General features: G+C 47.0%; 1 protein-coding gene across 9 annotated transcripts in view; it reads left to right on the forward strand.

The window, feature by feature from the left end:
• The first annotated feature begins 441 nt into the window (after positions 1-441).
• The window catches only part of ACSL6 (acyl-CoA synthetase long chain family member 6), a 41,328-nt gene continuing 18,419 nt past the window's right edge, over positions 442-23,350 (forward strand). For 3 of the 9 annotated variants that reach the window (XM_062502063.1, XM_062502064.1, XM_062502062.1), the window contains exons 1-8: positions 12,558-12,659; positions 14,376-14,490; positions 15,274-15,338; positions 15,748-15,849; positions 15,968-16,067; positions 16,741-16,919; positions 17,750-17,782; positions 18,730-18,781. In XM_062502063.1, the coding sequence (XP_062358047.1) occupies positions 12,570-12,659; positions 14,376-14,490; positions 15,274-15,338; positions 15,748-15,849; positions 15,968-16,067; positions 16,741-16,919; positions 17,750-17,782; positions 18,730-18,781 (736 nt within the window). In that variant the 5' untranslated portion in view covers positions 12,558-12,569. Of the gene's footprint in view, positions 548-12,542; positions 12,765-13,097; positions 13,189-14,375; positions 14,491-15,273; positions 15,339-15,747; positions 15,850-15,967; positions 16,068-16,740; positions 16,920-17,749; positions 17,783-18,729; positions 18,782-23,350 lie in introns of those variants that run through there. The other 6 variants (XM_062502056.1, XM_062502055.1, XM_062502061.1 and 3 more) reach the window with 4 other exon arrangements.

Raw genomic sequence — 23,350 nt, forward strand, 5'->3', positions numbered from 1 at the left:
GAAGCCATTACTCTTCGTCCAATCACCGTCTGCACATTTAAATGTCTGCCCATATCCGACCTATGAAGTTTATAGCTCAGCAGATCTGAACTGGTGGCCTAGAATTTCTCAGCGTCAGAAACTTTCTTTTATGATGACTTTTCCTAAAGGAAAAAAAAATATACTGTTTCTAATTTCAAACTGCGCTTTTGCAGGAAGGTTTTACAGTTTTACACCCAGAAGCCTTGCTTCCAGCCTGTAAATCCTCCAGTATGACAGAGATGTGCGAAAATACTGCAATACTAAGGAGGGGAGAGGGGTGGTTCCTCTCTGGAAGGCGGCTCCCATCGCCGGGATGTGGAACCTCAAGGGTTACAGCGGGCAGCGCCGCTGCTGCTGCGCTAATACAGCCGAAGCCGATATTAGCCAAGCTTAACTTCTTTCAGCCGTTTGCAGATGGGAGGGGGAGGGACGCCCTGGAGTCAGCAGTTCTGTGCGGGGACCGGGACGTCAGAGCCCCGGCCATGAGCTGACCGGGCACCAGAGGGACCGGGGAGACCGCCGGATGGTGAGTCCCGGCGGGGGTTTCGTTACTATTATTATTATTATTATTATTATTATTACTGCAGTGCGTGTAAGGAGCCCGGCGGGGATCCGAGGGGGATCCAGGAGCTGCGTCCGGGAAAGGCTCGGGTGGGTCTGGGAGGACCCGGGAGGCTCCAGACGGGACCCCCATCCCAGGGGCCTCCGGCCGGGTCCCGGGGCCCGCAGGCTCCACCGAAGCCGGGCTCCGGGAGCCTGAGCAAAGCGAACTCGCGAAAAAAGAGCAGAGCGGCTCGAGAGCTGCTGTGCAGAGGGATCGCAGTGCTGCTGGGGGTGGGTGGGCTTGTCTCGCAGGGGGCTGTGCAGGAGAGCTCTTGGCGGGGCTGTGGGACGGGGGTCACTTCGGCAGTTTCCTGTTGTTGCGGGTGTTTCCAACGGCCTTAGTGGGGGAAAAGCTCCTGCCCGGCTCTGGCTGGAGTTCTCAGCGGTGGAGGTCGTGCGTGGGCTGCGGGGTTCCAGAGCACGGGCTGACAGCCCTGGGGGCCGGAGGCCTCCCCAGCGCCCCTGGGATCAGCGGTGAGGGCAGCTCTACCTGCACCCAGTCAGGCGTGGGGGCAAGTTCACTGGGATGTGGAGATGGAGCCTGGTGTCTGGGGCTACCCTGGAGGATTCTGCCCCTCTTAGTTCATTGCCCCAAACTCTTGACTCTATACATCGGGGTTTCCCACAGCAGGAGCTCTGCAGAACCCACTACACCCGTATAGTTGCGGTTGCCCTTGAATCCTGTGTTGAGCTTTGAGCCCCTCACTCTGGGAAGGACATTGAGGTGCTAGAGGGTGTCTAGAGAAGGGCAGTGGGGCTGAGGAAGGGTGTGGAGCATAAGACTGATAAGGAGCAGCTGGGGGAGCTCAGCCTGGAGAAAAGGAGCCTCAGAAGGGCTCTTACTACTCTATAAAGGAGGTTGAAGTTAGGTGAGGAGATTGGTCTCCTCCCAAGTAGCAAATGGAGGAACAAGATGAAGTGATCTCAAGGTGTGCCAGGGGAAGTTTAGGTTGGATAGTAAGAATAATTTCTTCACCAGAATTTTTCAGCTCTGGAAGAGGTTTCCCAGGAGAATGGTGGAGTCCCCATCCAGGAGTGATTTAACAAATGTGTAGATATGGCACTTTGGGACATGGTTTAGTGGCAAGCCTGGCAGTGCTGGGGGAATGGTTAGACTCCATAATCTTAGAGGGCTTTTCCAGCCTAAATGACTCTAGGATTTTGTGACATCCTTCTGATTTTATAGGCTTTCTGTGTCTCAACTTTCAGCCACCCAGACTTCATTGTAGGCTCTTTGCAATGTATGTCTCTGAGGGATCTCCTGGAGCTGGTGACAAAACTTGCCTTTGCCAAAGCTATGCAGAAGTGGCAGGTTGCAAGCGTTCAGTGTACTGTATGATGTTGTTCCTATTTCCACGCTGTGCATTCACACTTTCCTCAAGCATGGAAACATGAGCATGCTCCATCCACACGGGAAGATCCTGCTGCTGTGTTGAGTGTGAGAGCTCATGGGGGTGCACCTTGGTGTCAGGGACAGAACATGAAAACCCTATCTGCAGCCATGAAATCCCCTATCTAGACATAGTGTGGTTTCTTGCTTGCTGTGTTGTGCCTGTTCCTGGTGCATCCCATCGTTTGGTATGCTGGGGACAAAGAGGGTTGGGAGGATGATGCTTTCAGTAGTTTCAGAGAGCCTCCTGGAAGGTGGAGGGTCCCTGCCTGCTCCTGGAGGTGTACCATGTGCTGGGTCAGGCATGGCCCTGGGTACAGCTGCAGAGGCGACTGTGTGCACTGTGGGGCCTCCTTGGAAAACCTTTTGCACCTGTGCAGTGAGAGTGTCCCTAACACCATGACCCTTTCTGCAGTAATCACTCTGGTTTTACTGATAGCATGCAAGAGAGAAACATCAAGTTGTGCTCCTTTAAAAGCATGGTGATACTCTCAAGCACAGAAGAGATTATTTTAAGAAGCTCTGGCTCTTTGCAGGCAGTGTGTTTCAGTTCTGACTGGAGGCTACTGGCACAGGGCCCAGATAGGCAGAGAACACAGGCTGGTAGGTCTGTGCAGCAGGCAAGGTTGCTGCATCATGCTGCTCCTGCCCCGACTGCTGTCCCCCACCTGCAGTGGGAGTGGGGAGCTGATTTCCTTTGGGTTTTGGCACACAGCCTGCCTCTTTATTTTCTTCTCCCTTACTGCACTGCAAGGTTGCCAAATAAGCCTTGAACAACTTTCTAACTGCCTTCAGTTTCTGGTTTGTTTTGGAGTAAAACCTGGACCAGATTCAGGCAGTCACATTCTACGTGCACAGGGTGTGATTATAACTCTGCTCTCTCCATATGTACTTAACCTTTGGTATCTCCTTACTCCTTCCCATCTGTGCAGACAGGGTCCTTTACAAAAGCACTACAACTACAAGGCCAGGTTGGATGGAGCCCAATCTGATCTAGTGAAGCAATCTAGTGAGCAATCTGATCTAGTGAAGGGCATCTCTGCCAGTTGTCTAGGGGATGGCTGGATGATCCTCAATGTCTCTTCCAACGCATTTGTGACTCCATGAACTTGCAGTGCACTTTCTTGGTAATTAGCCTGGTCTAATTACTTGAAGAGAGTAATAACTGTATTTGTTGTAATTAGTGACACTACTGTTACTTTTTTGTAAGCCCCCATTTTTATGTCATTTTCTGTTTCAGTTTCTAGTCTTACAGCTGTAATACTGTCTTCAAGGGCATGTGTTTAACACAGAGCTGGCAGAGCCTTTCAGTTCTCTCCTTTTTCATATGGTTTTGCTTTAACTGCAGTGGCATGTCAGTAAGTATTGGAGGTCTTCAAGCTGTAGGATTGGCATAAAGAAAATTGCTCCTTATAATAATAGAGGCAGTGTTTAACTATGATATGGCCCAAACTGTGAGGTCTTTCTCTACATCTGCAGCAGAAGATGAAAATCTGTGGGGTGATAGTGCACAGGCAGCCTCTTGCAGACAGCAACAGGCCAAATTTCCAGGATCTTCATGACTGGAGACAATGCCAGCTGCAATCTAGCCTGCTTAGCCCTGCTGTGACCACTTGCTATTGATATTGCAGAAGGCAACACAAAATTGAAGTTTGACCAAGTAAGTGTTTTGGTCCAGTCTGAGCTGTCAGAGAGACAGTGCAGGCTAACACCTGGCTTGGAAGTGGTATTCAAATTATTCCTGTTCTTCCCTATCCTTTGCAGGACTAACTCTGGGCATGCCACTGTGTCATGTCTTAAGCATTAATGGCAGATTTTGTGTTATGAGCTTGTTTAGTTTTCTGTGTCACTTTGGATGAAGTACTCCCATGCTTGCCTGAATGCAATGGGCTGGCAGGATCCTCAGAGGGTTATTCAGAAACCACTTTATTCTGATACTGCTGCCAAAAGAAACGGCAGCAATGAACCCAAAAAGGTTGCAGCTGCATCGGTACCACTGGACTGGTGCACAAATATTTGTGCTGGTTCCTGGGAAAGGCAGCGTGGGTGTGGGAGTGATGGAAGGGGCAGATAGTCAGGAGGACTCCCTGCCCTGGCAGGCCTAGAATACTCGTCGGGTGGGCTCCACCAGATTGTGCTCCAGGCAGGGGTGGAGGTGAATGTGTGGTTGGTCAGGGAGTCACGAAGGGAGGGCATGACCCCACCCTGGCACCAGGATGCCATCTGACCCTGCCAGGTGTGGATTTGCTTGTAAACTAACCACTTTTTCTGATACTATAGCAGGACAGTTATTTCTGTGCCAGCAGCCATGAGGGACCCCAATGTGGGCATAAGGTGAGGGGCCCCTCATGGCTCAGTCCAGCAATGGTGTGAGTTTGGGTCATCCATCCTGCCCTGCCAGAAGCCAGCAGGAATCAGACCTGTGCAGTTTGTACATGCAGCAGGAGAGCAACCAGGGCCAGGGCTGTCCCTTTAACTGACCCTGTATCACTGTGACCAGTCTCACACAGTTACCCTTCAGATGCAGCCAAGGGCAGGGTGTGAATGGTCATGGAGAGCTGGCAACTGGCAGTGCAGGGACTTGCTTGCATGCATGTCCTTGTCTAGCAGTGATCTGCTGTGGGGACAGCAGAGCAAGCCCTCAACAGCCAGGGCAATGCATGCATGTGGTACCAGCTTCTTCCCTGCCTAGCATTGTACCCAAAATCTCCTTGCCTCCACCCAGCCATGGGCTAGGGGCTTTGTGGAGTGTGATGGCCACAGAGGGCCTGGCTATGGCATGTTCATGTACAGAGACTGAAAATGAGCCGGGCAGTGAGCCGAGGAGGGGAGTACATCCCACCTGGGTACATTGAAGGGAAAGCTCCCTTGTGGTCCCTGCATCTCTGCACTACCCAGCACTGGCCGTGCTGCAGAGCCTTCAGGTGACTGGGGCTCTTAGCTGGACCAGGGCCTCTACAGACAGTACTAAGGTTTATTTAAATTCAATATTTAAAGGCAAACATCAAAACTTCCCTGGCAACAAGACACCAAGCTCTTTGGAAAGCACATTCACATTTCTGCTCTGCCAAGCCAACTGTCAGGGGTGCAGCTCCCTTCTCCCTTTCCATTCAGTGCTTCTCTTTCTACTCTGCCCCAGATAACTATTTTTTTGCCATTCTTAAGCTCTCTGCTGCCTGACACAGAGTATTTAGGAGTCATATGGTATATGGGACAATCAACCATTGATATCAGTAAAAAATAAAAATAGCCAACCCAACCAACCAACCACATTCTTCACAAGATCTGAAGTTGACAATTGCTTATTGGTACTTCTGGGAACAGGGGAGCTTTGCAGATGTTCTATGAGCAGTGTCCAGAATGAAGCCTCAGCCCTGGCAAAAGCAGCCCCAGGATCCAGCCCTGTGTGACAATGCCAGCAGCACATGGCACTTCATCCTAGAAAACATGTGCAGGATTCACTGCCACCTGCAAGCTTTGCCATAAAGCTGAGTGGCAAATTCTCTCCTGCTTTAGTCACCTCAGTGGGATGCTCCTGTGGACTGTGCTGCTTGTGAGCCAGGGAATCAGACAAGGAGGGAACAGGCTCCCCTTTCCCCACAGGGAACTTTGCAGCCCCTGATTTTGGCACAGTTGTGTGAGCAGGCTCCAGAGAACTGAAGACAGCCAGAAAACCCCACGACTTTGGTGGTTTGTTTCTCCTTCTGCTTGGTTGTGTTTTAGCTTGGAGGAATAACCTGAGCTTTCTTGGGGTGAGCACACAGAAGCTACACTGGCATAAGGGGAACAAGATTAATATGATGAGGGGGATAGCGGGTACAAAAATACCCCATGTAGGTTCTCCCATCTGAACTCCATCCTCTGCAACCATGTGCTGAGGTTTTTAGCCTGGTCAATGAAACCTTGTGACTCTGGCTCACGCTGGTGCTGGGTAACCTTTTAAGGATGTTTCAGCAGTTAGAGGAGCTTTTTTGTTACTGTGCCTAAGGGAACTGATGGACTTCAGAGACAGTAGAGCTGTTGAGCTTTTCCCTTTTAGTAGGAAACTTAAAATGCTTGCACTAGCTTCCTGATGCTTTGTTATCCAGAGGAGTGGCAGATTTGGACCAGATTCCCAGTCATGGCTTTTCCATGTGTGTGAGTGCTAGTGGCTTCCCAGGGCTGCTACACCGCTCTGCTCAGGGGTACAAAAGGTATTTGTAGGTTGGTCCACATGTTTGAGATGTGATGAGTGGGTGAGGAGGTGTGAGAGGGAGTATGAAGCTTTCCATAAGGATTTGGTATCAACGGATGAAGAGGGACCTGATGCAGAGAGATGAGAATGAGTTGGTGGTCCGTGCACGGCTCCAAGCAAGAGGCATTTCCAGATAGCTGGGGCTGGATTTTGGTCTCTGAAAGATCTCAAATGTCTGAAGTAAGACCTCTTCATAGTACTGAATAATTTATTCAACAATTTCTCTAGGCAAGGGACCCATATGCTGTAGATATTTTGGATACTTTAAATACTTCTGTTTACATGTGATTACTGGTCTCTTTCAGGACATTGAGCTCCTTGTTAGCATTTTTCCATTTTTAGTGGATGCTTGCAAAGATCTTGTGTTTTGAAAATACATTTCCCAGCAGTGCAGAGCAGAAGGGAGCAGAGACCAGTGCTGCTCCTCTGGTTGGTTGGAGATTCCCCATCCTTTGTCTGTGCTCTGCCTTTGGGGCTGGGGTTGTCAGGAAGGTGGATGGAAGCTGGAGGGTCAGCAAAGCTCCTGAGCCCAGTGCTGTGGTCTGCCGTTAGCTCTGTCCCCAGGAACCATGGAGAGGTATGGTGCCATGGTCACACCCAGGCTGTTAATGCACCAGCTACTTAGTTTTTTAAGGAGTGAGAGGTTTCTAGAGTAATGCTAGGGGCACATGATTATTATGCAATTAGTACTGTTAATCATCAGTCACCCAGAGTAGGGGGAAATTCTACTTTTTATATATATCTTAAGCATTTACATCCACACACATATATATAAATGCATGTGTATAAACACCATATATAAATGGAACCCGGTACTGTAGTAGCCTTTTCTCTGAGACAATTTTTTTGTCCTGAGTGAAACTGCCTGTCTCTCCTAAAAAAATACTACATCACTCGGCAAGTTTATACCACAGCCCCTGCTACATGCTGATGCTGAACTGGTCTCTTTCATCCATCCCTGTGCTCTCCTCTCTCACTCACTCACCTACCCACCCACCAGAGGACACAGGAAAGCATGGCTGGCCTCCTTGCCATGAAGTTTATTTGCCTTATTCTTCTCCCACAGATTTATTTTATCCTTGACCTGGATGCAAAGCCTTTTTCAATTGTGGATAACTCTGCCTTGCTGACTGGGAGGGAGGGAGAGAGGGCACTGGGAGAAGGCGAGTGGGGAGGCAGGAGCATGGGAACAGTCCCTGATAGCATTGCTGCAGCCCTATGTCTGCTCCCATGCCCCAGACCCTGAGTTCAGAGTGCACTGAGCCCCCAGCTGGCTCTGCCAGCATGAAAATAATTTTAGCTAAAGAGGCTTAGGTACTATTGAAACCCTGTTCTTTAATAGTCATGTTGGCAAAGGGCCAGATATGCAGATTGGATGGGTCTGATTCTCAAAGGAAAGGGAGAATAATATTCTTTGTTAGTAAAAGCAGAACATAAAAGTTACAAACTGCTTTTATAACATTTCTTGATCATGGGCTGCTTCTCCAGTGTCTGCTCCCCAGAGAAGTGCCACAGCCTCACAGGTACTGTGTGCCTGTCCTCCCTTGTTTGCTATCCATCACCTCTCACCCTCTTTTATGTTGCCTGAGCACTGGCATAATAATCCAAAAAAAGAAGTTTTATCTCTAAACCAGTTCCTTTTTTTTTCCCCCTCTTTTTTTCCCCCCCTTCCCAATTATAACTCATTGAGTTATATTGGAACCACAGTCAATGAGGCCAAATGCTTTGGCTTTGAGTCCTCTATTTGACCCTGCAAAGAATTGCGTGATCTAAGTAAGACACAGTAATTGTGGTTGTGCACTGGAGAGGCAATTATTTCACTCAGTGGGTAAAATTAAGCACCTGTAAGAGTTCAGTTTGGTCTGGTTTTGGCAGGTAGGGGGCATTTTTTTAATGGAAAACACAGTTTTAATGAAAATGCGCTGTCCCAAAAATCAAAGCAGTGATACATCATGTGGAGGCTGTGGTAGTTAGCTTAAGGTGATGTATCTGAAGGTGAGAGACATTAAATGGAGATAAGGACCTATAATGAGTTAGGTCACTTTAGAGGAGAAAAAGCAGGTTTAGTTTCAGAAAGTTTTAAGTAGTATTAACTTTGGCTTGATCAACAATCCTAGTAATTGCTGAATCCCATGTGTGGCTGATTAACCCTTGCAGAGTACAGAGGGTCCCTCTTCATGCATCCAAGTATGTGTGGTGGGTTAGGGCTGTGGGGTCACCCCTGCCCAGGCTGCTCTGAAGGGATGCAGGATGAGCAGTGAAATGTTTTGGGTCACTGTTGTGGTGATATGTTTATACTACAATTGCATGTGTGGGACAGAAGCTGTTAGGTGTTGTGCAAAACTATGTGAGCCGACTATTGCTTGTCTCCTACTTCATTTTGGGACTGCTTACTGGATTTCTACACAGCAATTCTTTCATAGTTTCAGATACTTCTGGTGTTCCTAATTTCCCCTTTACATTTCCATCACACCCTCTACTCTTTCTCAAGCAGTTTGCAAGCTTGCAGACTGACTGGCTTCCTGTCTCACAGCAGGGAATTGTTCTGCAAGGGTTTTTCAGTAGCTCTCTGTAATGCAATACCCAACAAATACATAATGGCATTTTCTCTCTGTAATTAACATTGGCTTTGTCCCACTGTAAAGTGTGGCATTGCCATTTCCATAAACACTACAGTGTAAAATCATTAAAACAGAAGAAATTGACCTGATCTCAAACTAGTTGAAAATAGAAAGGTGGCCAAGTGCCATGAGTTTTCCAGATTTTCCTGTTTAAATAAAACAAATGAGAAAAAAATCTGCATGTTTGGATTAAACTGGGTATAGCATTTGTGGCTGAGGCACTGCACAGTCTGTACTAGGAGATCTCATTACATCATTTGTTCCCCTAAAATCTAGAGAAATGTGAGCTCAGCCTGCTGCAGAGTGATCAGTGTCCCCCTTTCTGACCTGAGCCCAATCCCAACCAGCTTCAGGATGAGAACTGAAGGCTCATCCAGCTTCTCATCCTCTGTGCCCACACTGGGAAAACTTGTGGACCTGCAGAGCAGAGGCTGACTTGGCATCACCTCTCTGGTTTTAATTACAGCAGTGATTAGGAATCCTGTGGTGTCCCAGGAGCTTCCTGGCCAAGTTGGAGGTCAGAGCTACATTTAATGGCAGGGGCTCCTCCTGGGGTTGACATCCCACTGAGCCCAGTGTCAATGCTGGCTGCCCCAAGGCTACAGGAGCTCTGCTCAACCTGGACCCAGGCTGGGAAGTTCCCCTGTGCCAGGCACCTGCAGCTCTTACTCATGGCTGTGCTCTCTTGGCACTTCTCCAGCTCTCCTTCCTGCCTGCCTGTCTTCCTACCTACCTACTCACCACTTTTTTCTGTCCTTCCTTTCATATTTGTTTCTCTTTTCTTTGCCATGGGAATATTTTAGAAATCTGGTGATGTGAAGTGCCATTTGGAAGAAATGGAAATGTCAGTGTTTCCATGTACCACATGTACGGGTGCCATACTATGCTTGCTGGCACCCAGGGCTGCTTGTTTGTGGGGAGCATGAAATGAACTGTGGCAGGCTGGTAGATCCACCTTGGGCAACACAAATGGGGCCAAGAGGTAGCAGAAATGGGGCACAAAGATAACAGAAATGTAGAGAAGGGGTCTAGAGATCATCCTGCTGCTGATCCTGGGCCTGAGGTGATAGCAGCAGCCGCTTGCTGTGCTCTCTGAGTGCAACACTGCCTTTGCTGATGGGTAGCCCAACCCAACTGTGCTGTACTATTATTTATTTTCCTGATCACATAATAAATGTATTCCCAGAGCATGTGACCATTAGGTGCTCACGTGCTTGTCTTGACTTGTCAGAGGAGGCTGTGATCCAGGCAGCCCTGGCCCCTTTCTGTAGGTATAGAGAGGGGGTGAGGCAGTTCTCTCTGATCATCCCAAACACACCTGGGCCCCTTTCCTGGGCACCATCCTGGGGCAGATTGGGTGCTCTGAGCAGATCAAATATGGACTCATCACAAATCACTTCAGCATGTAAAACCTAGGATTAACTGTTGCAAAAGGCAACTTGTGTGAACTCTGCAGTGCCAAACTTGAATGTGAGCAGAAATTGCAGCCCTGACTATCATGATCCTTCTGTTGATGCCATAAGCTTTAGATGTCTGTGGATGCCCTCAACCCAGACAAATGTAAAGGCCTGGTCCTGCTTCCCTCCAGGCAATCGCTGCAGCTGAGCAGGGCAGAAGCAGGACAGAAGCATATGGCTGTAGCCAAGCATCCCCCCATGGCAGTGCTGTTCCCACAGACTTTCCACTTTCAGTTTAACTGCAGGGATGGATACAAAACATCACTTACAGGTTGCTGTTCAGGGAGTAATTCCCAGGATTTCAGTGTAGCCAGCAAACTGCGTGGTTGCTTTTGGCAGGACAGGCTGTTTCTGTGAGCAGACAGTCTTAATTGGGACTTGCTGAAATGCTTTTGCACAAATAGGCAATTCACCGGTAAATTAATAGCTCCCTTGCTAAGCTCTCCCAGTTTTTGTAGTAAGTGTGTTTGGCAGGCTGCTTTTCATAGTCTGGTGTCGAGAAATATGGGGGGGAGAAATCAGTACTCTGTCTCAGTTCACAGAATCATTTTATTCCAGAATGTTTTGGTTTGGAAGGGACCCTAAAGCTCATCCAGTTCCAACTGCCCTGCCATGACTGGGCACTCTTTTCATTATACCAGGCTCTTCCAAGCTCCATCCAGCCTGTCCTTGAACACTTCCAGGGATGGGGCTTCCACAGCCTTTCTGGGCAAGCTGTGCCAGTGACTCACCACCCTCACAGTTCATCCTAACATCATTATGGTCTCATAGTCAGTACTTTGTCACATGTGGAGATTTCTGAAAAAATGCTCAGAACTCAGGAGAAAATTGCCTCCTGTGTGGGCATTTCCCAGTAACATCATCTGGATATGATTATTGGAGGGGTTCAACCATTCTTGTAAAGGCTGGTTGTGGTCCTAGGGGGATTGCACAGTCGGGTGTTCTCTGGGAGCAGAGGTGACTGTGGGATGTTGGGCCAGCATCAGGGAGCAGCATGGAGCAAGAGGGATGTTTGGACCAGAGCTCACAGGGGGAGATAGATGACCCTGAACATGGGCTCTGTGTCGCTGTACCCTTGCTGCTGCCTTCACCATTTCATAACCCAAGAGTGAGTGAGGTTGATTGTTTGTTGCGTTGTTTTTTTTCTTGTGCAAACTTACAAACCTTCTCCAGAGCCCTGTGCAAGGGGTGCCCCCTTGTTCACCACCTGGCCTGTGCCAGCCCCAATGCTCACCTGGCACAAACACAGAAGGCTACTGGAGGATAGTCCTGACCCTCAGGACTTCAGTATAGTTCTTCCAGGAGGAAAAAAAGCAGGTTTGTGTTAGTGGTGCTGTTGTGTGGGAAGTCCTGGCTCCCTCATGGAAGTGAAGCCATGTTCCACAAGCTAGAGCAAGGGCAGAGAGCAAGAGGGAAGGAGCTGCCTGGGCTCAGGTGGCTGAAAAACTTTTTAAAGACCTTGACACTTGTAAAGTCATAAATAGAGTTGTGGGAAACCTTAACTGTTTGGATTCCCCCTGGGCAGCACATGCTTGGCTCATCCCTCAGAGGGCTGGCTGATACTGGAGATTTCCCAGTGAGGAGTTGATATGAGCTGTCACTGTAAACGGGAGTTATTTAAAATGTTGCTTGTGTACTCAACACCCAAACATGAGTCCCCTGAGGACAACTTGACCTCTCACTCAGTGAGCCACCTGCCTGGCTCATCTCTGGTGGCTGTTTCTGTGTGTGCAAAAGGGAAAAGCAAGGCAACCTGCTGCGGCAGCGTCTGGAGAGATACCTGATCCACAGCGTGACCTTGCCTTTCCTAGGAGCAGCTCCCACTCTTTCAGCCAGCACAACTGTCTGTGCAGTCCTTCTCAGGGAAGGCAGTGAAAGTTTCTGGCAGCCCTGACGGGTCGTAGCTCAAACCCAGAGCTTGTCCTAGCATCTCTCACTCCAGATAACTGCAGCTGCCCCTGTACATTGGTACTCAGTTGTCCTTAGGTAGTGAGCTGTCTGTTCCTGCTCGCCCTGCTATGGATGCTTCCTCTCTTCTTCTACCTCTTCCATAGATGCCGTTCTTCTCAGTTAGGGTGGCTATTGGCAGGCAGCCCCACAGCTCAGCAGAGCAGGGTGTCTGCGATGGCTGATGAGGGAAAGCATGTTCTCCCCTTCCCAGAGACCCATCTGCGGCCTGACCTGACCCGACCTGACCCATCCTTCTGGCTCTTGCAGAGTTTGCCGTTTCGCTGGTGGAGAAGATGCAGGCTCAGGAAATCCTGCGGAGCCTGCGGCTCCCCGAGTTTGATGACCTCAGCCAGTTCTTCCGCAACCTGCCGGCCACGGCGCTGGTGGGCGTTGGTGCCTTCGCAGCTGTTGTCGCCTATTGGTTTGCCAGCCGGCCCAGGGCCGTGAAGCCGCCCTGCGACCTGCGCATGCAGTCGGAAGAAGTCGAGGTGAGGCCAGGGCAACCCCAGCTGGCTTTCCCCAAGATTTGCACGCCTGAAAGTCATAGAATGGTTTGGGTTGCGAGGTAACTTAAAGATCATCTCATTCCAAACCTCCTGCCGTGGGCACTAGACCAGGCTGCTCCAAGCCCCATCCAGCCTGGCCTTTAACGCTTGCAAGAGACAGGGCAGCCACAGCTTCTCTGGGCAACCTGTGCCAGGGCCCCATCACCCTCACAGAGGAGAATTTCTTCCTAACATTTAATTTAAACCTTTATTTCAGTGTGAAGCCACAACCTCTTGTTGTGTTGCTATGTGCCCTTGTAAATAGTCCTTTTCCAGCTCTCTTGTAGGCCCCCTTCATTAAGGTTTCCCTGGAGCCTTCTTTTCTTCAGGCTGAACAGCCCCAACTCTCTCAGCATTTCCTCATAGGGTAGGTATCCCATCCCTCTAATCACCTTCATGGACTCCTCTGGACTTGTTTCTACCGATCTGTGGTCACAGGGAATGCCAGGAAGGCTTTTTTTGTTGTTTCAGGAGTTCCCCAACCTTATCCTGAAATCAACCATGTAATGCACTGTGCCAGGGGTTGCTTCACCCCTTAATTCACCTTTTTCTGTAAATGAAAAAACTAGAATACAACATGTTGTTCTCTTAGATTTTCAGTAAAATTTTGGTCTTAGCTTTGCTTAACCATCCATGGCCAAAAATTAGAGGCAGTGCCATTGCATGGGAGAAACAACTGAAAGGCAACAGCTGTGGAGACCAGATCACCTGGCATTCTTCATGTGTGCCCATTGCTGAGTTTGGTGCTGCAAACTTGGTAATAGTAAGAAAAAGTAAACCTGAATCCATACTTAGAGGCTGAGGAGTTACTAACTGTTATGCTTGCAAAAGGCTTTAATGATGCAGCTCTGTTTTAAAGAACAGAAATATTTCCGAGTATTGCCTCAGCTTATTTTAATATCTGAAAACGGGATGAGAATTTTTAAAGCCTTTTATGATGTTCCCTTCAAGACATCATTGTCTTTAATTCCAGCTTTTTAAAAGAGTGGGAGGAATTTACATTTTTCAAGCTATTTTTTCCCTGTGGTTAGGGCTTTAGTTAGACTTTTATCTGGCTCCCAGTGCAGTCCTGGTTTGGTCATTCTCAGCCTGGTTGCCCACTCCTAAAACACCTCTGCCAAGCTCATGGCACTGGGGGCTGGCCTCTGCCTTAGTCTGTCCTTCATGTTGGCCTGGATGTCCTTGTGGTGGTTCTCATGGTGCTAATCCTGGAGACCTGTGGAGCCCAGAGCACTTGCATCCCTCAGCACATCCCCACTCCATTACTTCCAGATCCATAATTCCTTAATAAATTCCTTAGGGAAATATCAATGATCTCAGTGACAATGAGCTGGGTCAAGTGCTTGTCTATGGCCAGAGGGCTCTCCATATCCCTGAGGTGCTGAGATCAGTGTCGCCCCTCTCACATCACCTTGGGTCTTGGGGCAGGTGGTGGTTACAGAGGTCTTGCTGGCATTTGGGGAGTTTGCTGCTTTATGGTGGGGGTTTCCCCATCTCCCACCCCTTGAGCAGTACTGATGGCCGGGTCACCTCGTGTCCCCTCATCTCATACAGGGCCTGACTGGGGCGCGCCGCTCGGTGATTGGGGACAGCCCACAGCTGCTGACACACTACTATGATGATGCCAGGACCATGTACGAGGTCTTCAGGAGGGGATTCAGCATCTCTGGTAAGAGCACAGTGATGAGGAGGCCTTGGAGCAAAAGCTGGGAGAGGTGGGGACCAGGCCATGCAGGTGTTCTTACCCCATGGTCAGTGGTACAGTCACAGAGTTCTCACACACTTGAGAGACATCACTTCCCCCTCCAAAAAGCTATGCTGACTCTTCCTTGCTCTATCATATCTATTTCTGTGTCTGCTGTTTATGGTGTCCTGCCTCATTGGATACAACAATGTCATGGTCAGATTATTATTTTTGCCATAAAAAAACCCAGTAGAACTGCACATATTCTGCCCCACGAAGGACTCGGTAGGTGTATGGACAAACGGATTTCTGCAAGAAGGTACCATTAGGAAATCATTAAAACGTCAAATTTTCATCTGGTCATGCACTGCTGCATGTTGTTTTACCTTCCTCCAGAGTAGCTGGGCTAAATATAGTAGTTTTCACCTTTTTAAATTGAAAGGCACCACAAGCAGTGGGAGCTGGTGTTTCAGATGAGTGCCCTTGTCAGACACTAATGCTCATGTGACCTTTGGAGAAGTGTCTTTTAATGAGGTTGTTTGGGGCAAGCTGTTGCTGTCAGTGGGAGGACTGAAGCCTTTTTGGGGGGATCCCAGAAGCTTGTCTCCCATAAGATGCACTTGTGTATACCATTTGCTGGAGATTGCTGAGAGAACCAACCCAATAACTGTGGATTTATTCCTGGAGGACTCCCCCACACTATGGGCCCCATATGTTAATTCCTGGCACTGCCCCCCATAACTCATTATCTTTGCTTCTGTCTTTCAGAGAATGGCCCCTGCCTTGGGTTCAGGAAGCCTAAGCAGCCCTACCAGTGGCTGTCCTACAAGGAGGTGAGCTCGAGGTGACACTCACTGTGCATCCTCTTCTCCTGCCCAACACAAGAAGGGGCGTTGGGGTGCCTGCACGTTAGACCAGGAGTTTGCTCATGCACTGTGTGATGCTTCCTGGTGTCCCCACCTGGGCACATCCAGGTGTTACTTGGGTGTGTCAGCTTTCAGGGGCTGGCTCCATGCCATGAGCCCCCTCCTGAAAGCAGTGCTGAGGCACTATGGAGCTATGGGGCATAACTGACCTCATCAACTGCTGGTCAGTTAATGATGGTTCATGATAACATAAAAATTGGACTTTTAGGTAGGAAATACAATAATTTGAGAGCATCCCTGTAAGTATTTGTTTAATTTGGTATTGTTCATATTCCTCTTTTTTTTTTAATGTATTATTTTCTTCTTCAAATTCCAGGTGGCTGAAAGAGCAGAAGCTCTGGGTTCAGGCCTTTTGCAGCAGGGCTGCAAGCCATCCACGAAGCAGTTCATTGGTGTCTTTGCTCAAAACCGTCCAGAGGTGAGATTTTATGTCCAACTTGATATTGTATTAATAATGTTCCTGACCTGTCAGCTTGTTCTCAAGTAATATCTACTCTCATGGACCCTTCTCACCTTTGTGCTTCCATGTTCTGCAGTGGATCATCTCTGAGCTGGCTTGCTACACCTATTCCATGGTGGTTGTTCCCCTGTATGACACCTTAGGTGCTGGAGCCATTCAGTACATTGTCAACACAGGTAAAATCAAAACTGATGTGATTTTCTGTTTTGTTGCACAGAATGGTTTATTTTCTGCTTCTAAAAGATGGATGATTATAGAATCCTAGAATGGTTTGGGTTGGAAGGGACCTTAAAGCTGATCTGGTTCCAACTCCTCTTCATTGGTAGGGACACATTTCACTAGACCAGGTTGCTCCAAGCCTCATCCAGCCTGTCCACGAACACTTCCAGGGATGGGGCATTGTGATGATACTTGTGGAGTGTCTTGAATTCACTTTGAGATGTTCCTGAGGAGCCATGTGTCCCTGTGCTGCCTCTGTTGCATCTTCCACATACCCAGTTGTGCATAGCCATGGATAAGGGCTACTCTGGATGTGGGAATTACTCTATGGCCATCCACTCCTGTGCTGCTTGATATTTTGCCTCCTAGATTTTTTAATCTGTGTGGGGACCAATTTTAATATTTTGAACTGAATCCCAGAATGATCATAAATGTCAGCTACAGCTTTGGCATTGATTAAGGGTAGCTAAGATAGCATTTTTTCCTCATTTTTCAAGAGAAGCATGTGTGTGCTGGGATTTCTGGTGTAGCCTGGAGTGACTTTCAGAACTGATAGACTGTTAGCTATAAGCCAGTCTTGCATTAAAAAAGATTTAATGCAAACAGCTCGTTTGGCTGTCTTCCTTGCAGCTGACATTTCCACGGTCATTTGTGACAAGCCTGAAAAAGCCAGGGTACTCCTTGACCATGTGGAGAGGAGAGAAACACCAGGCCTGAGATCTATCATCCTGATGGACCCATTTGAGAAGGAGTTGACAGAGAGAGGGAAGCGCTGTGGGGTTTGCATCCAGACCATGCAGGAGGTGGAGGTGAGTTTGCTTTCCCTCTCTTTTTACTGTTTTTTGTAATATCTGTAAAAAGACAGTACAATGTACGGGGCCTTGTGGATTTTGTGACAGGTTCAGTGTCTGGAGAGCATGAAAGAGCAGCTTGTCACTGACAATACTGATGCTTGGTGCACTTGCCTCTTCGTGTTATTCCTTGTTGATAGCAGAGCCAACATTTCAATTCTTTATCCTCAAATACACTATCAGCAGCTATTTAAGCATGGGAAGGGGGATTGTTATTTGAGACACTGTCCTCCTACAGTGTTACCAATAAGTAAAACTACAAAAGGAAGGCCTTGTAAAATCAAGGCTAAGTAGAAAAGGACTGTGGGAAAGAGACTCCGCTGAATTAGAATTACAGGTAGGAAAACAAGTTCTATAACTATTGCGTGATCACATCATGGTGTATGGCAGTTGGTTGAATTATGTTTGTTATGCTTTAAAGCTATATAACTGCTCATGGGCTAACAGCTTAAAAAGGCCTGCTTTTTGCAATAAAGTGACTCTCCTTTGCACCTGCCTGGGGAGTCTGCATTACTACAGACCCTCCCCCACACAACATGTAATCCTACAGCCTCATACTTGTTTGAAACACCCTGGATGCAGCTCAACCAACCCAAACACTACTTGAAACCCAAGGAAGGCACTGCAGTTAGGGCAAAAAACTTAGGATAATGAAAATGGCCACAGTGCCAGTTAGGAATTTGTCTGCTTTACCTCACTCTCCCTTAGTGGTTTGCAAATTATTAGCAAATGGATTACACTGCAGGAATTAAAGTGGAAATCACATTTGTTACTTTAATCTCTTCCAGGACTGTGGCCGTGAGAGTCGACATGTGCCTGTGGTGAGTGTTGGCATGTTGCTTTTCCCACTTACAACTGCAGCAGAAGGGACCTTAAAGCTCATCTTGTTCCAACCCCCTGTCATGGGCAGGGATACCTTCCATGGGTGCTTAGTTGCTCCAAGTCTTGTCCAATCTGGCCTTGAACATTTTCAGGGATGAGACTGCCACAGCTTCTCTGGGCAACCTGTGCCAGGGCTTCACCGCCCCTATAGGGAACAATGTGCAGTATTTGCTTTATTCCCTCTACCTAGAACACTTAATTGAGATAGCTCATCCTGCTATGAACATGTTAATGGGACAGAAATTAAATGCAATTGTTAAGCTACCCTGGTGGCACTGGGGGAATGTCTCTGTACCCTTCACTTTGTGCTGGGACTCCTACAGTTCCGAAACACTACTTGGCAGTATTTCTATGGGATATTTTGGAAAAAATTGCTTTGATATTTTCACTGTCTGCTCATATTCATACATTCAAAAGCAGCTTCTGATATTCAAGCTGTTTGTTTAGTCATTCATGACCCAAAATAGTGCATGTATGGAGTGGTGCTGAGAATACAGAGATGCTGCTGGAATTGGGAACAATCAGCAGCTTTGGAATCTTGTCCCCTGTTGTGGAGTTCTTTCCAAAATTGATCTGGAAATTGATGAATTATCTCAGGTTGTCCCACACATCTACAGATATAGGTGATGGCTTGGAAAATACTAATTGTAAGACAAACACTAAAGCATACCATTAGTGCAGCTGAAGCACAGCGTAAAGGGAGGAATAGATTCTGCATCAACTGAAGAGACCTGGTTATATATGCTGAGGTGAATTATAGCTTTTCATGTCAGAGCAAAAACATAATAGGTTTCATCTTTAGGTTTCTACAATGTCAACAGTCTCTACCACTGACATGTTTATGTTTGACTGATGTGATTTTCTTAATCTCCTTTTGTATTTCTAGCCTCCTCGACCAGAAGATCTTTCAATTGTCTGTTTTACTAGTGGCACTACAGGTAAAAGAGGCATTTTAATCTTGAAATGTTAGAATATCTTATGAAATTAATTATTAATCCCACCTCAATACATGCGAACTTGCTGTTATACAGATATGGCAATGATATTTTTAGGCATTTTGAATATTTAAGAACATATTGGTTTATATACTTCTGTAGAATGCAAATTAAAAATAACAATATATTTATTTTTCAATTGAATTCTCTGACACACACTTTTCCAGTAAGATTTTCCGTTTGTCTGAAAATCCACCCATGTGTCTGCTTCCCATTTTGCTGTGTAGTTGTGAAGCACTTGGTTCATTGGTATTTATCTTTTGTAAATGGTTTTGAAAAAAAACCCTCAAAACGTGGTTCCACATCTTTCCATTCTCTGTATCCTAAACACATTGATGTTTCTAGCCTCACCAAGGTCCTTGTCACCTCTGTCTCCTCTTCCTGTGCATTGCTCATGACACCAAGTGCTGGGGAGGTTCAGGATGAGCCTGGGCAGCCCATGGTGCTGGTACCTGTGTGCTGCTGGCCTCTTTTTCTTGGAGAGAGGAACAGCATCATTTTCTTGCCTGCTCTTAGCAGAGGCAGTGCTTTCTCCTCTCTGGTCTTCATCAGCTTGCAGGAATTTCCTACTCTTGAGAACTCAGCATCTGTAACATCTCCCTGAAATCTGTATGGGCAGATGCACAGGGCATCACTGCTTGGGAAACTGCTTTAACACTTGCCTGTGGAGAAGGATCATGCTTCAGGGACTGCTGGAGCAGCTGTTCCAGATCCATCTGTGCTATTGGGATTGCTTAATGCTTGGTCCTATGCCAAAGCATTCTCAGTTTGGCCTCGGCAGAAGATGCTGGGAGCTGCTGGTGCTTCTCTGATGGCGGGTCAGGCTGAACAGGCACCTTGATCCTCCACCTCTCAGAAAAGACTTGTGCTTCAGACCAGGTAGGCAACCTCTTTATCAACTCCAAGTACAAGCTCAAGATGTATTAAAAGGGTTTGGGTATTTTACCTTCATGAGTGGTCCTTAGTTTTGAGATCAGCACTTCAGGCTGCCCAGGGCAGAGCACTGAGGGAAAGAAGCCTGTGACTCCACTCTGTTCCAACACTGGGAATTCCTAAATGGGAAAGAATTATTTCAGTGCTGGATGTGAACATCACAGCCATGTAAAGAGTGAGTACAAAGTGGCCAGGCACAAATGGGAGCAGTAGGAAACTGAAGGAGCCATGCCATGGATGCAGCAGGGCACAGTGTGTTTATGTGGATGTTCAAGTGCAGAGTAACTATTTTTTCAAGTCACGTTATTGTTGATATTTTTATTTCTAAGTAAGAAATTCTTCATAGAGAAGGTTTTGTTTTGTTTTTTTATTTGCAGATGCAATCATGGGCTGGCTTCTGATTTTGTGCTTTTCTTAGAAACGTGTCCAGAGTTTCAGAAATAGGACAACCAGGAAGTTTAATTTTCCTTTTCCTATCCAAACCAGAGATTTCCAATTTTGCAAATTATCTTTAACTGTACCCTCTCATCACAACACTTTGTGATGCATGAGCCCATCCTCTGCTGCTGCAGGACTTTGCACATCACTATCTTCCTTTTCCAGAGGTTGAATCAACACTCTGGTCTGTTTTCTACGTTGTGCTTTGATGTAAGAGTTTTATATAGTCCATGTGATTTTTAGTGACTAAATCGAGAATTTACTTCCAAAGGATATGTTCTTGAGGGCTTTTCCAATTCCAGAGGGCTGTAAATATTTTTGTATGGTGTGAAAAAAAATCTCTGCTGTAGAATTTGTCACCCAAAAATTGTAGAATTGGAAAGAATTCCCCAGGAGCAGACTTTAACACTTGCTTTTCTTTGATAGGACCAGATGTCCGAATGCCTCCCCAGGGAGAAAAGAGAGGCTGAGATTGCTGATCTTGGATGATAAGACCCGCTTCCATGGTTGTGCCAAGAAACCATCAGCACTTGGAAATGGGCCAAAGGCACATAGCTATCCCCAAACTGTCAGGATACAATTTTTCATATTGGCTACTCCAGAGAAATCAACTGTCATTCCCTCAAGGATCCACTGGTAACCAGGTGGATAAAAGTTACTTCCCAGTGGTTTCTCTCAGCCTGGCAGTGCATGCTCCTTTTTGCCAGAACTCCCCAGGGGAATAAAGTGCTTGCATCCCAGAATGCTGATGAATCACACTGTGAGATTAGTGCTGGAGCACTTGAAAAACCCCTTTGGCAATGTGGGAAATGTTCTTCTATACTTTTAAAGGTTCTACTATTGTTTATAAGAACTGTCAAACAAGCCTTCCACCAAGATAAGGAGGAATTGACATTCCTGGGCTATTAATGGATTGCAAGGTATCCATTATGTATCAGAACACTCACTGGGTTTGTCTTTGTCAGGAAATTCAAACAAGAACAACATTACAGAAGATTTTTAAAATGGAAAAGTAGCATCCGTGCCAACCTTCTTCTCGCAAAGTGGTAATTCTGGGAAAGGGCTAATAGAAAGAGGCACCAATTTTGCTAGGTTAACTCTTGGAACTACTAAGGAAGGTCAAAATTTACAGGAGTTCCCCAACCCAAAAAAGCTGCAGCTGTCCCATAACAACATGGTTTGTTCTGGATTTCTCCTGATGGAGAGTCTTCTGGCTTCAACGCTTGCTGCTCTGTTTAGACACCATTATCATTGCAGCCTGTCCAGGATGTTGAGCCTGCGCAAGAGGGATGCAGAGGAAGGAATCAGGATGTTAACACTGCTTCCAGGCATGGCAGAGATACTGAATCTGCATTCAAGTCAGAGGTGGAGTGAGTCAAACATCTGAGAAATCTCATAGAATCATGGAGTAGTTCGGCTTGGAAGAGACCTTTAAAGTATATCTAATTCCATTTCCCAGCCATAGCAAGGGACATTTTCACCCAGACTGGTTTGCCTCAAGCCCCACCAAGCCTGGCACTGAACAGTTGAAAACCTCAAAAAAAAAGTCTGAAGAATTTTGTCAAGGTGCAGGGATCACATGTGTGCCAGAGGGCACAGTTTTGAGTTTCCAAACCAGTACTGAGCACATCCTCTCCACTGGTGCCTGAGCTGTGTGATGCTGCAGGAACACAGCTGCTTCTAGAACTGCAGGGGCAGAGCACATGTGTTTGGCTGGACACAATAACACAAGTGATTTTTGAGTCATGGTGTGTATGTATAACAGACACCTGTTCATGGACTTTTCTTGGAGCCTGGATCCATGCATGCACCCAGCTGTGAAAATAACTTGCCAGCTGATTTGGGACCTGTGAACCTGCTGATTTGACATGTTAGGATGGGAGCAGCTGAGGCTGGCAAAGCTGTCAGCTTCACCCCTGAGCTTTGGATGAGACCAAACCTGTGCACCCTGTTCATCTGCAAGTGTTTGGGACTGAATTACTCAAGGCATTTGGAACAGCAAATAGGGATTTTCAATATAATATATTGTGTTAAAAATATCCTGCTCTATTGCAATAAATGTATGCAACAATTGCTACTGCTGTTTGTGCCTGCCTTTAATTATTTGGGAGGTTGAATAGGAGTAATGGTGGCAGTTCTGGCAGGGCAAAGGGCTCAGTGCTGAGTGTGCCCATGTCTGTGCCCATGCCCACATTTGAGGGCTGCTAGCAACACAGCCCTCAAACTGTTCTGAAATGAGAGGATGAAACATAGTTTCCTATGCTGAAACATCACAAAACACCACAGTCTCTTCCTAATCTGAGGAAGGCAGAATGATTTTGTTACATTAACTGCAGGAGCTTTGCCAGGCTGCTTGTGCCCACTGTACTGGGGACACACGGGGCACCTGCAGGTAAAGCTCCTCTGATCTGCCTTCACATGGAGAAGCAGAAACTACGTAGCAGTGGTGTGATCCAGTGAAACAATCTGCTTAAAAACACGTTGGAGAGTAAAACGCTCGCCCCATAATCTTTACTTGAGATGAGCTACACTTTCTTTTCACAAGTAAAGCCTTGGAGGGTGATGAAAAGTGTCAGTACTGTGACAGGAGGGTGTGCAGAGCCCTCTGTGCCACTTTTTTTGTGAACATGGAGGTTCCAGCCTGTGTATTTTCTGCTTAACAAACACTTTGTTTTGGTGTCCAAACAGATATGAAATGCAAGAAGTGTATCATGGTCAGCTGAAAAAGGAGTGTGAAAGGGCAAATATTGATGGTGCTGAGGTGCCTGCTGCTGGTAGATGAAATGCTGCAGTGGCCATATGCCCAGCTTTGGAATACAACACAGGGGCTTTGCTGGCTCCCTAATGATTTAGGGCTGCCTTCAAGATGATTCTGCTGCTGATACTATTCATGACTTCCCTGAATTGCAGTCTCAAAGGGTCTTCTTGTATCCTAACTTTTACCTGCGCTGCATTTTTACCTCTCTGCATTTCTTATGCTATTCAGAGTACTGGCTAAGTAAAACAGCCTTATTACAGCCTTTTAAACAGTGTTTCTTGGTGTTCAAGATCATTCTTAGTGAAAATCTGGATGAAATAAATCCTTCCAGGAGAGGCTGGAACAGCCAGCCAAGTCTGATGGCTGTGCTCATTGAGTGGCTC

This window comes from Cinclus cinclus, chromosome 14 (assembly GCF_963662255.1).
Source record: "Cinclus cinclus chromosome 14, bCinCin1.1, whole genome shotgun sequence".
Taxonomy (NCBI): domain Eukaryota; kingdom Metazoa; phylum Chordata; class Aves; order Passeriformes; family Cinclidae; genus Cinclus; species Cinclus cinclus.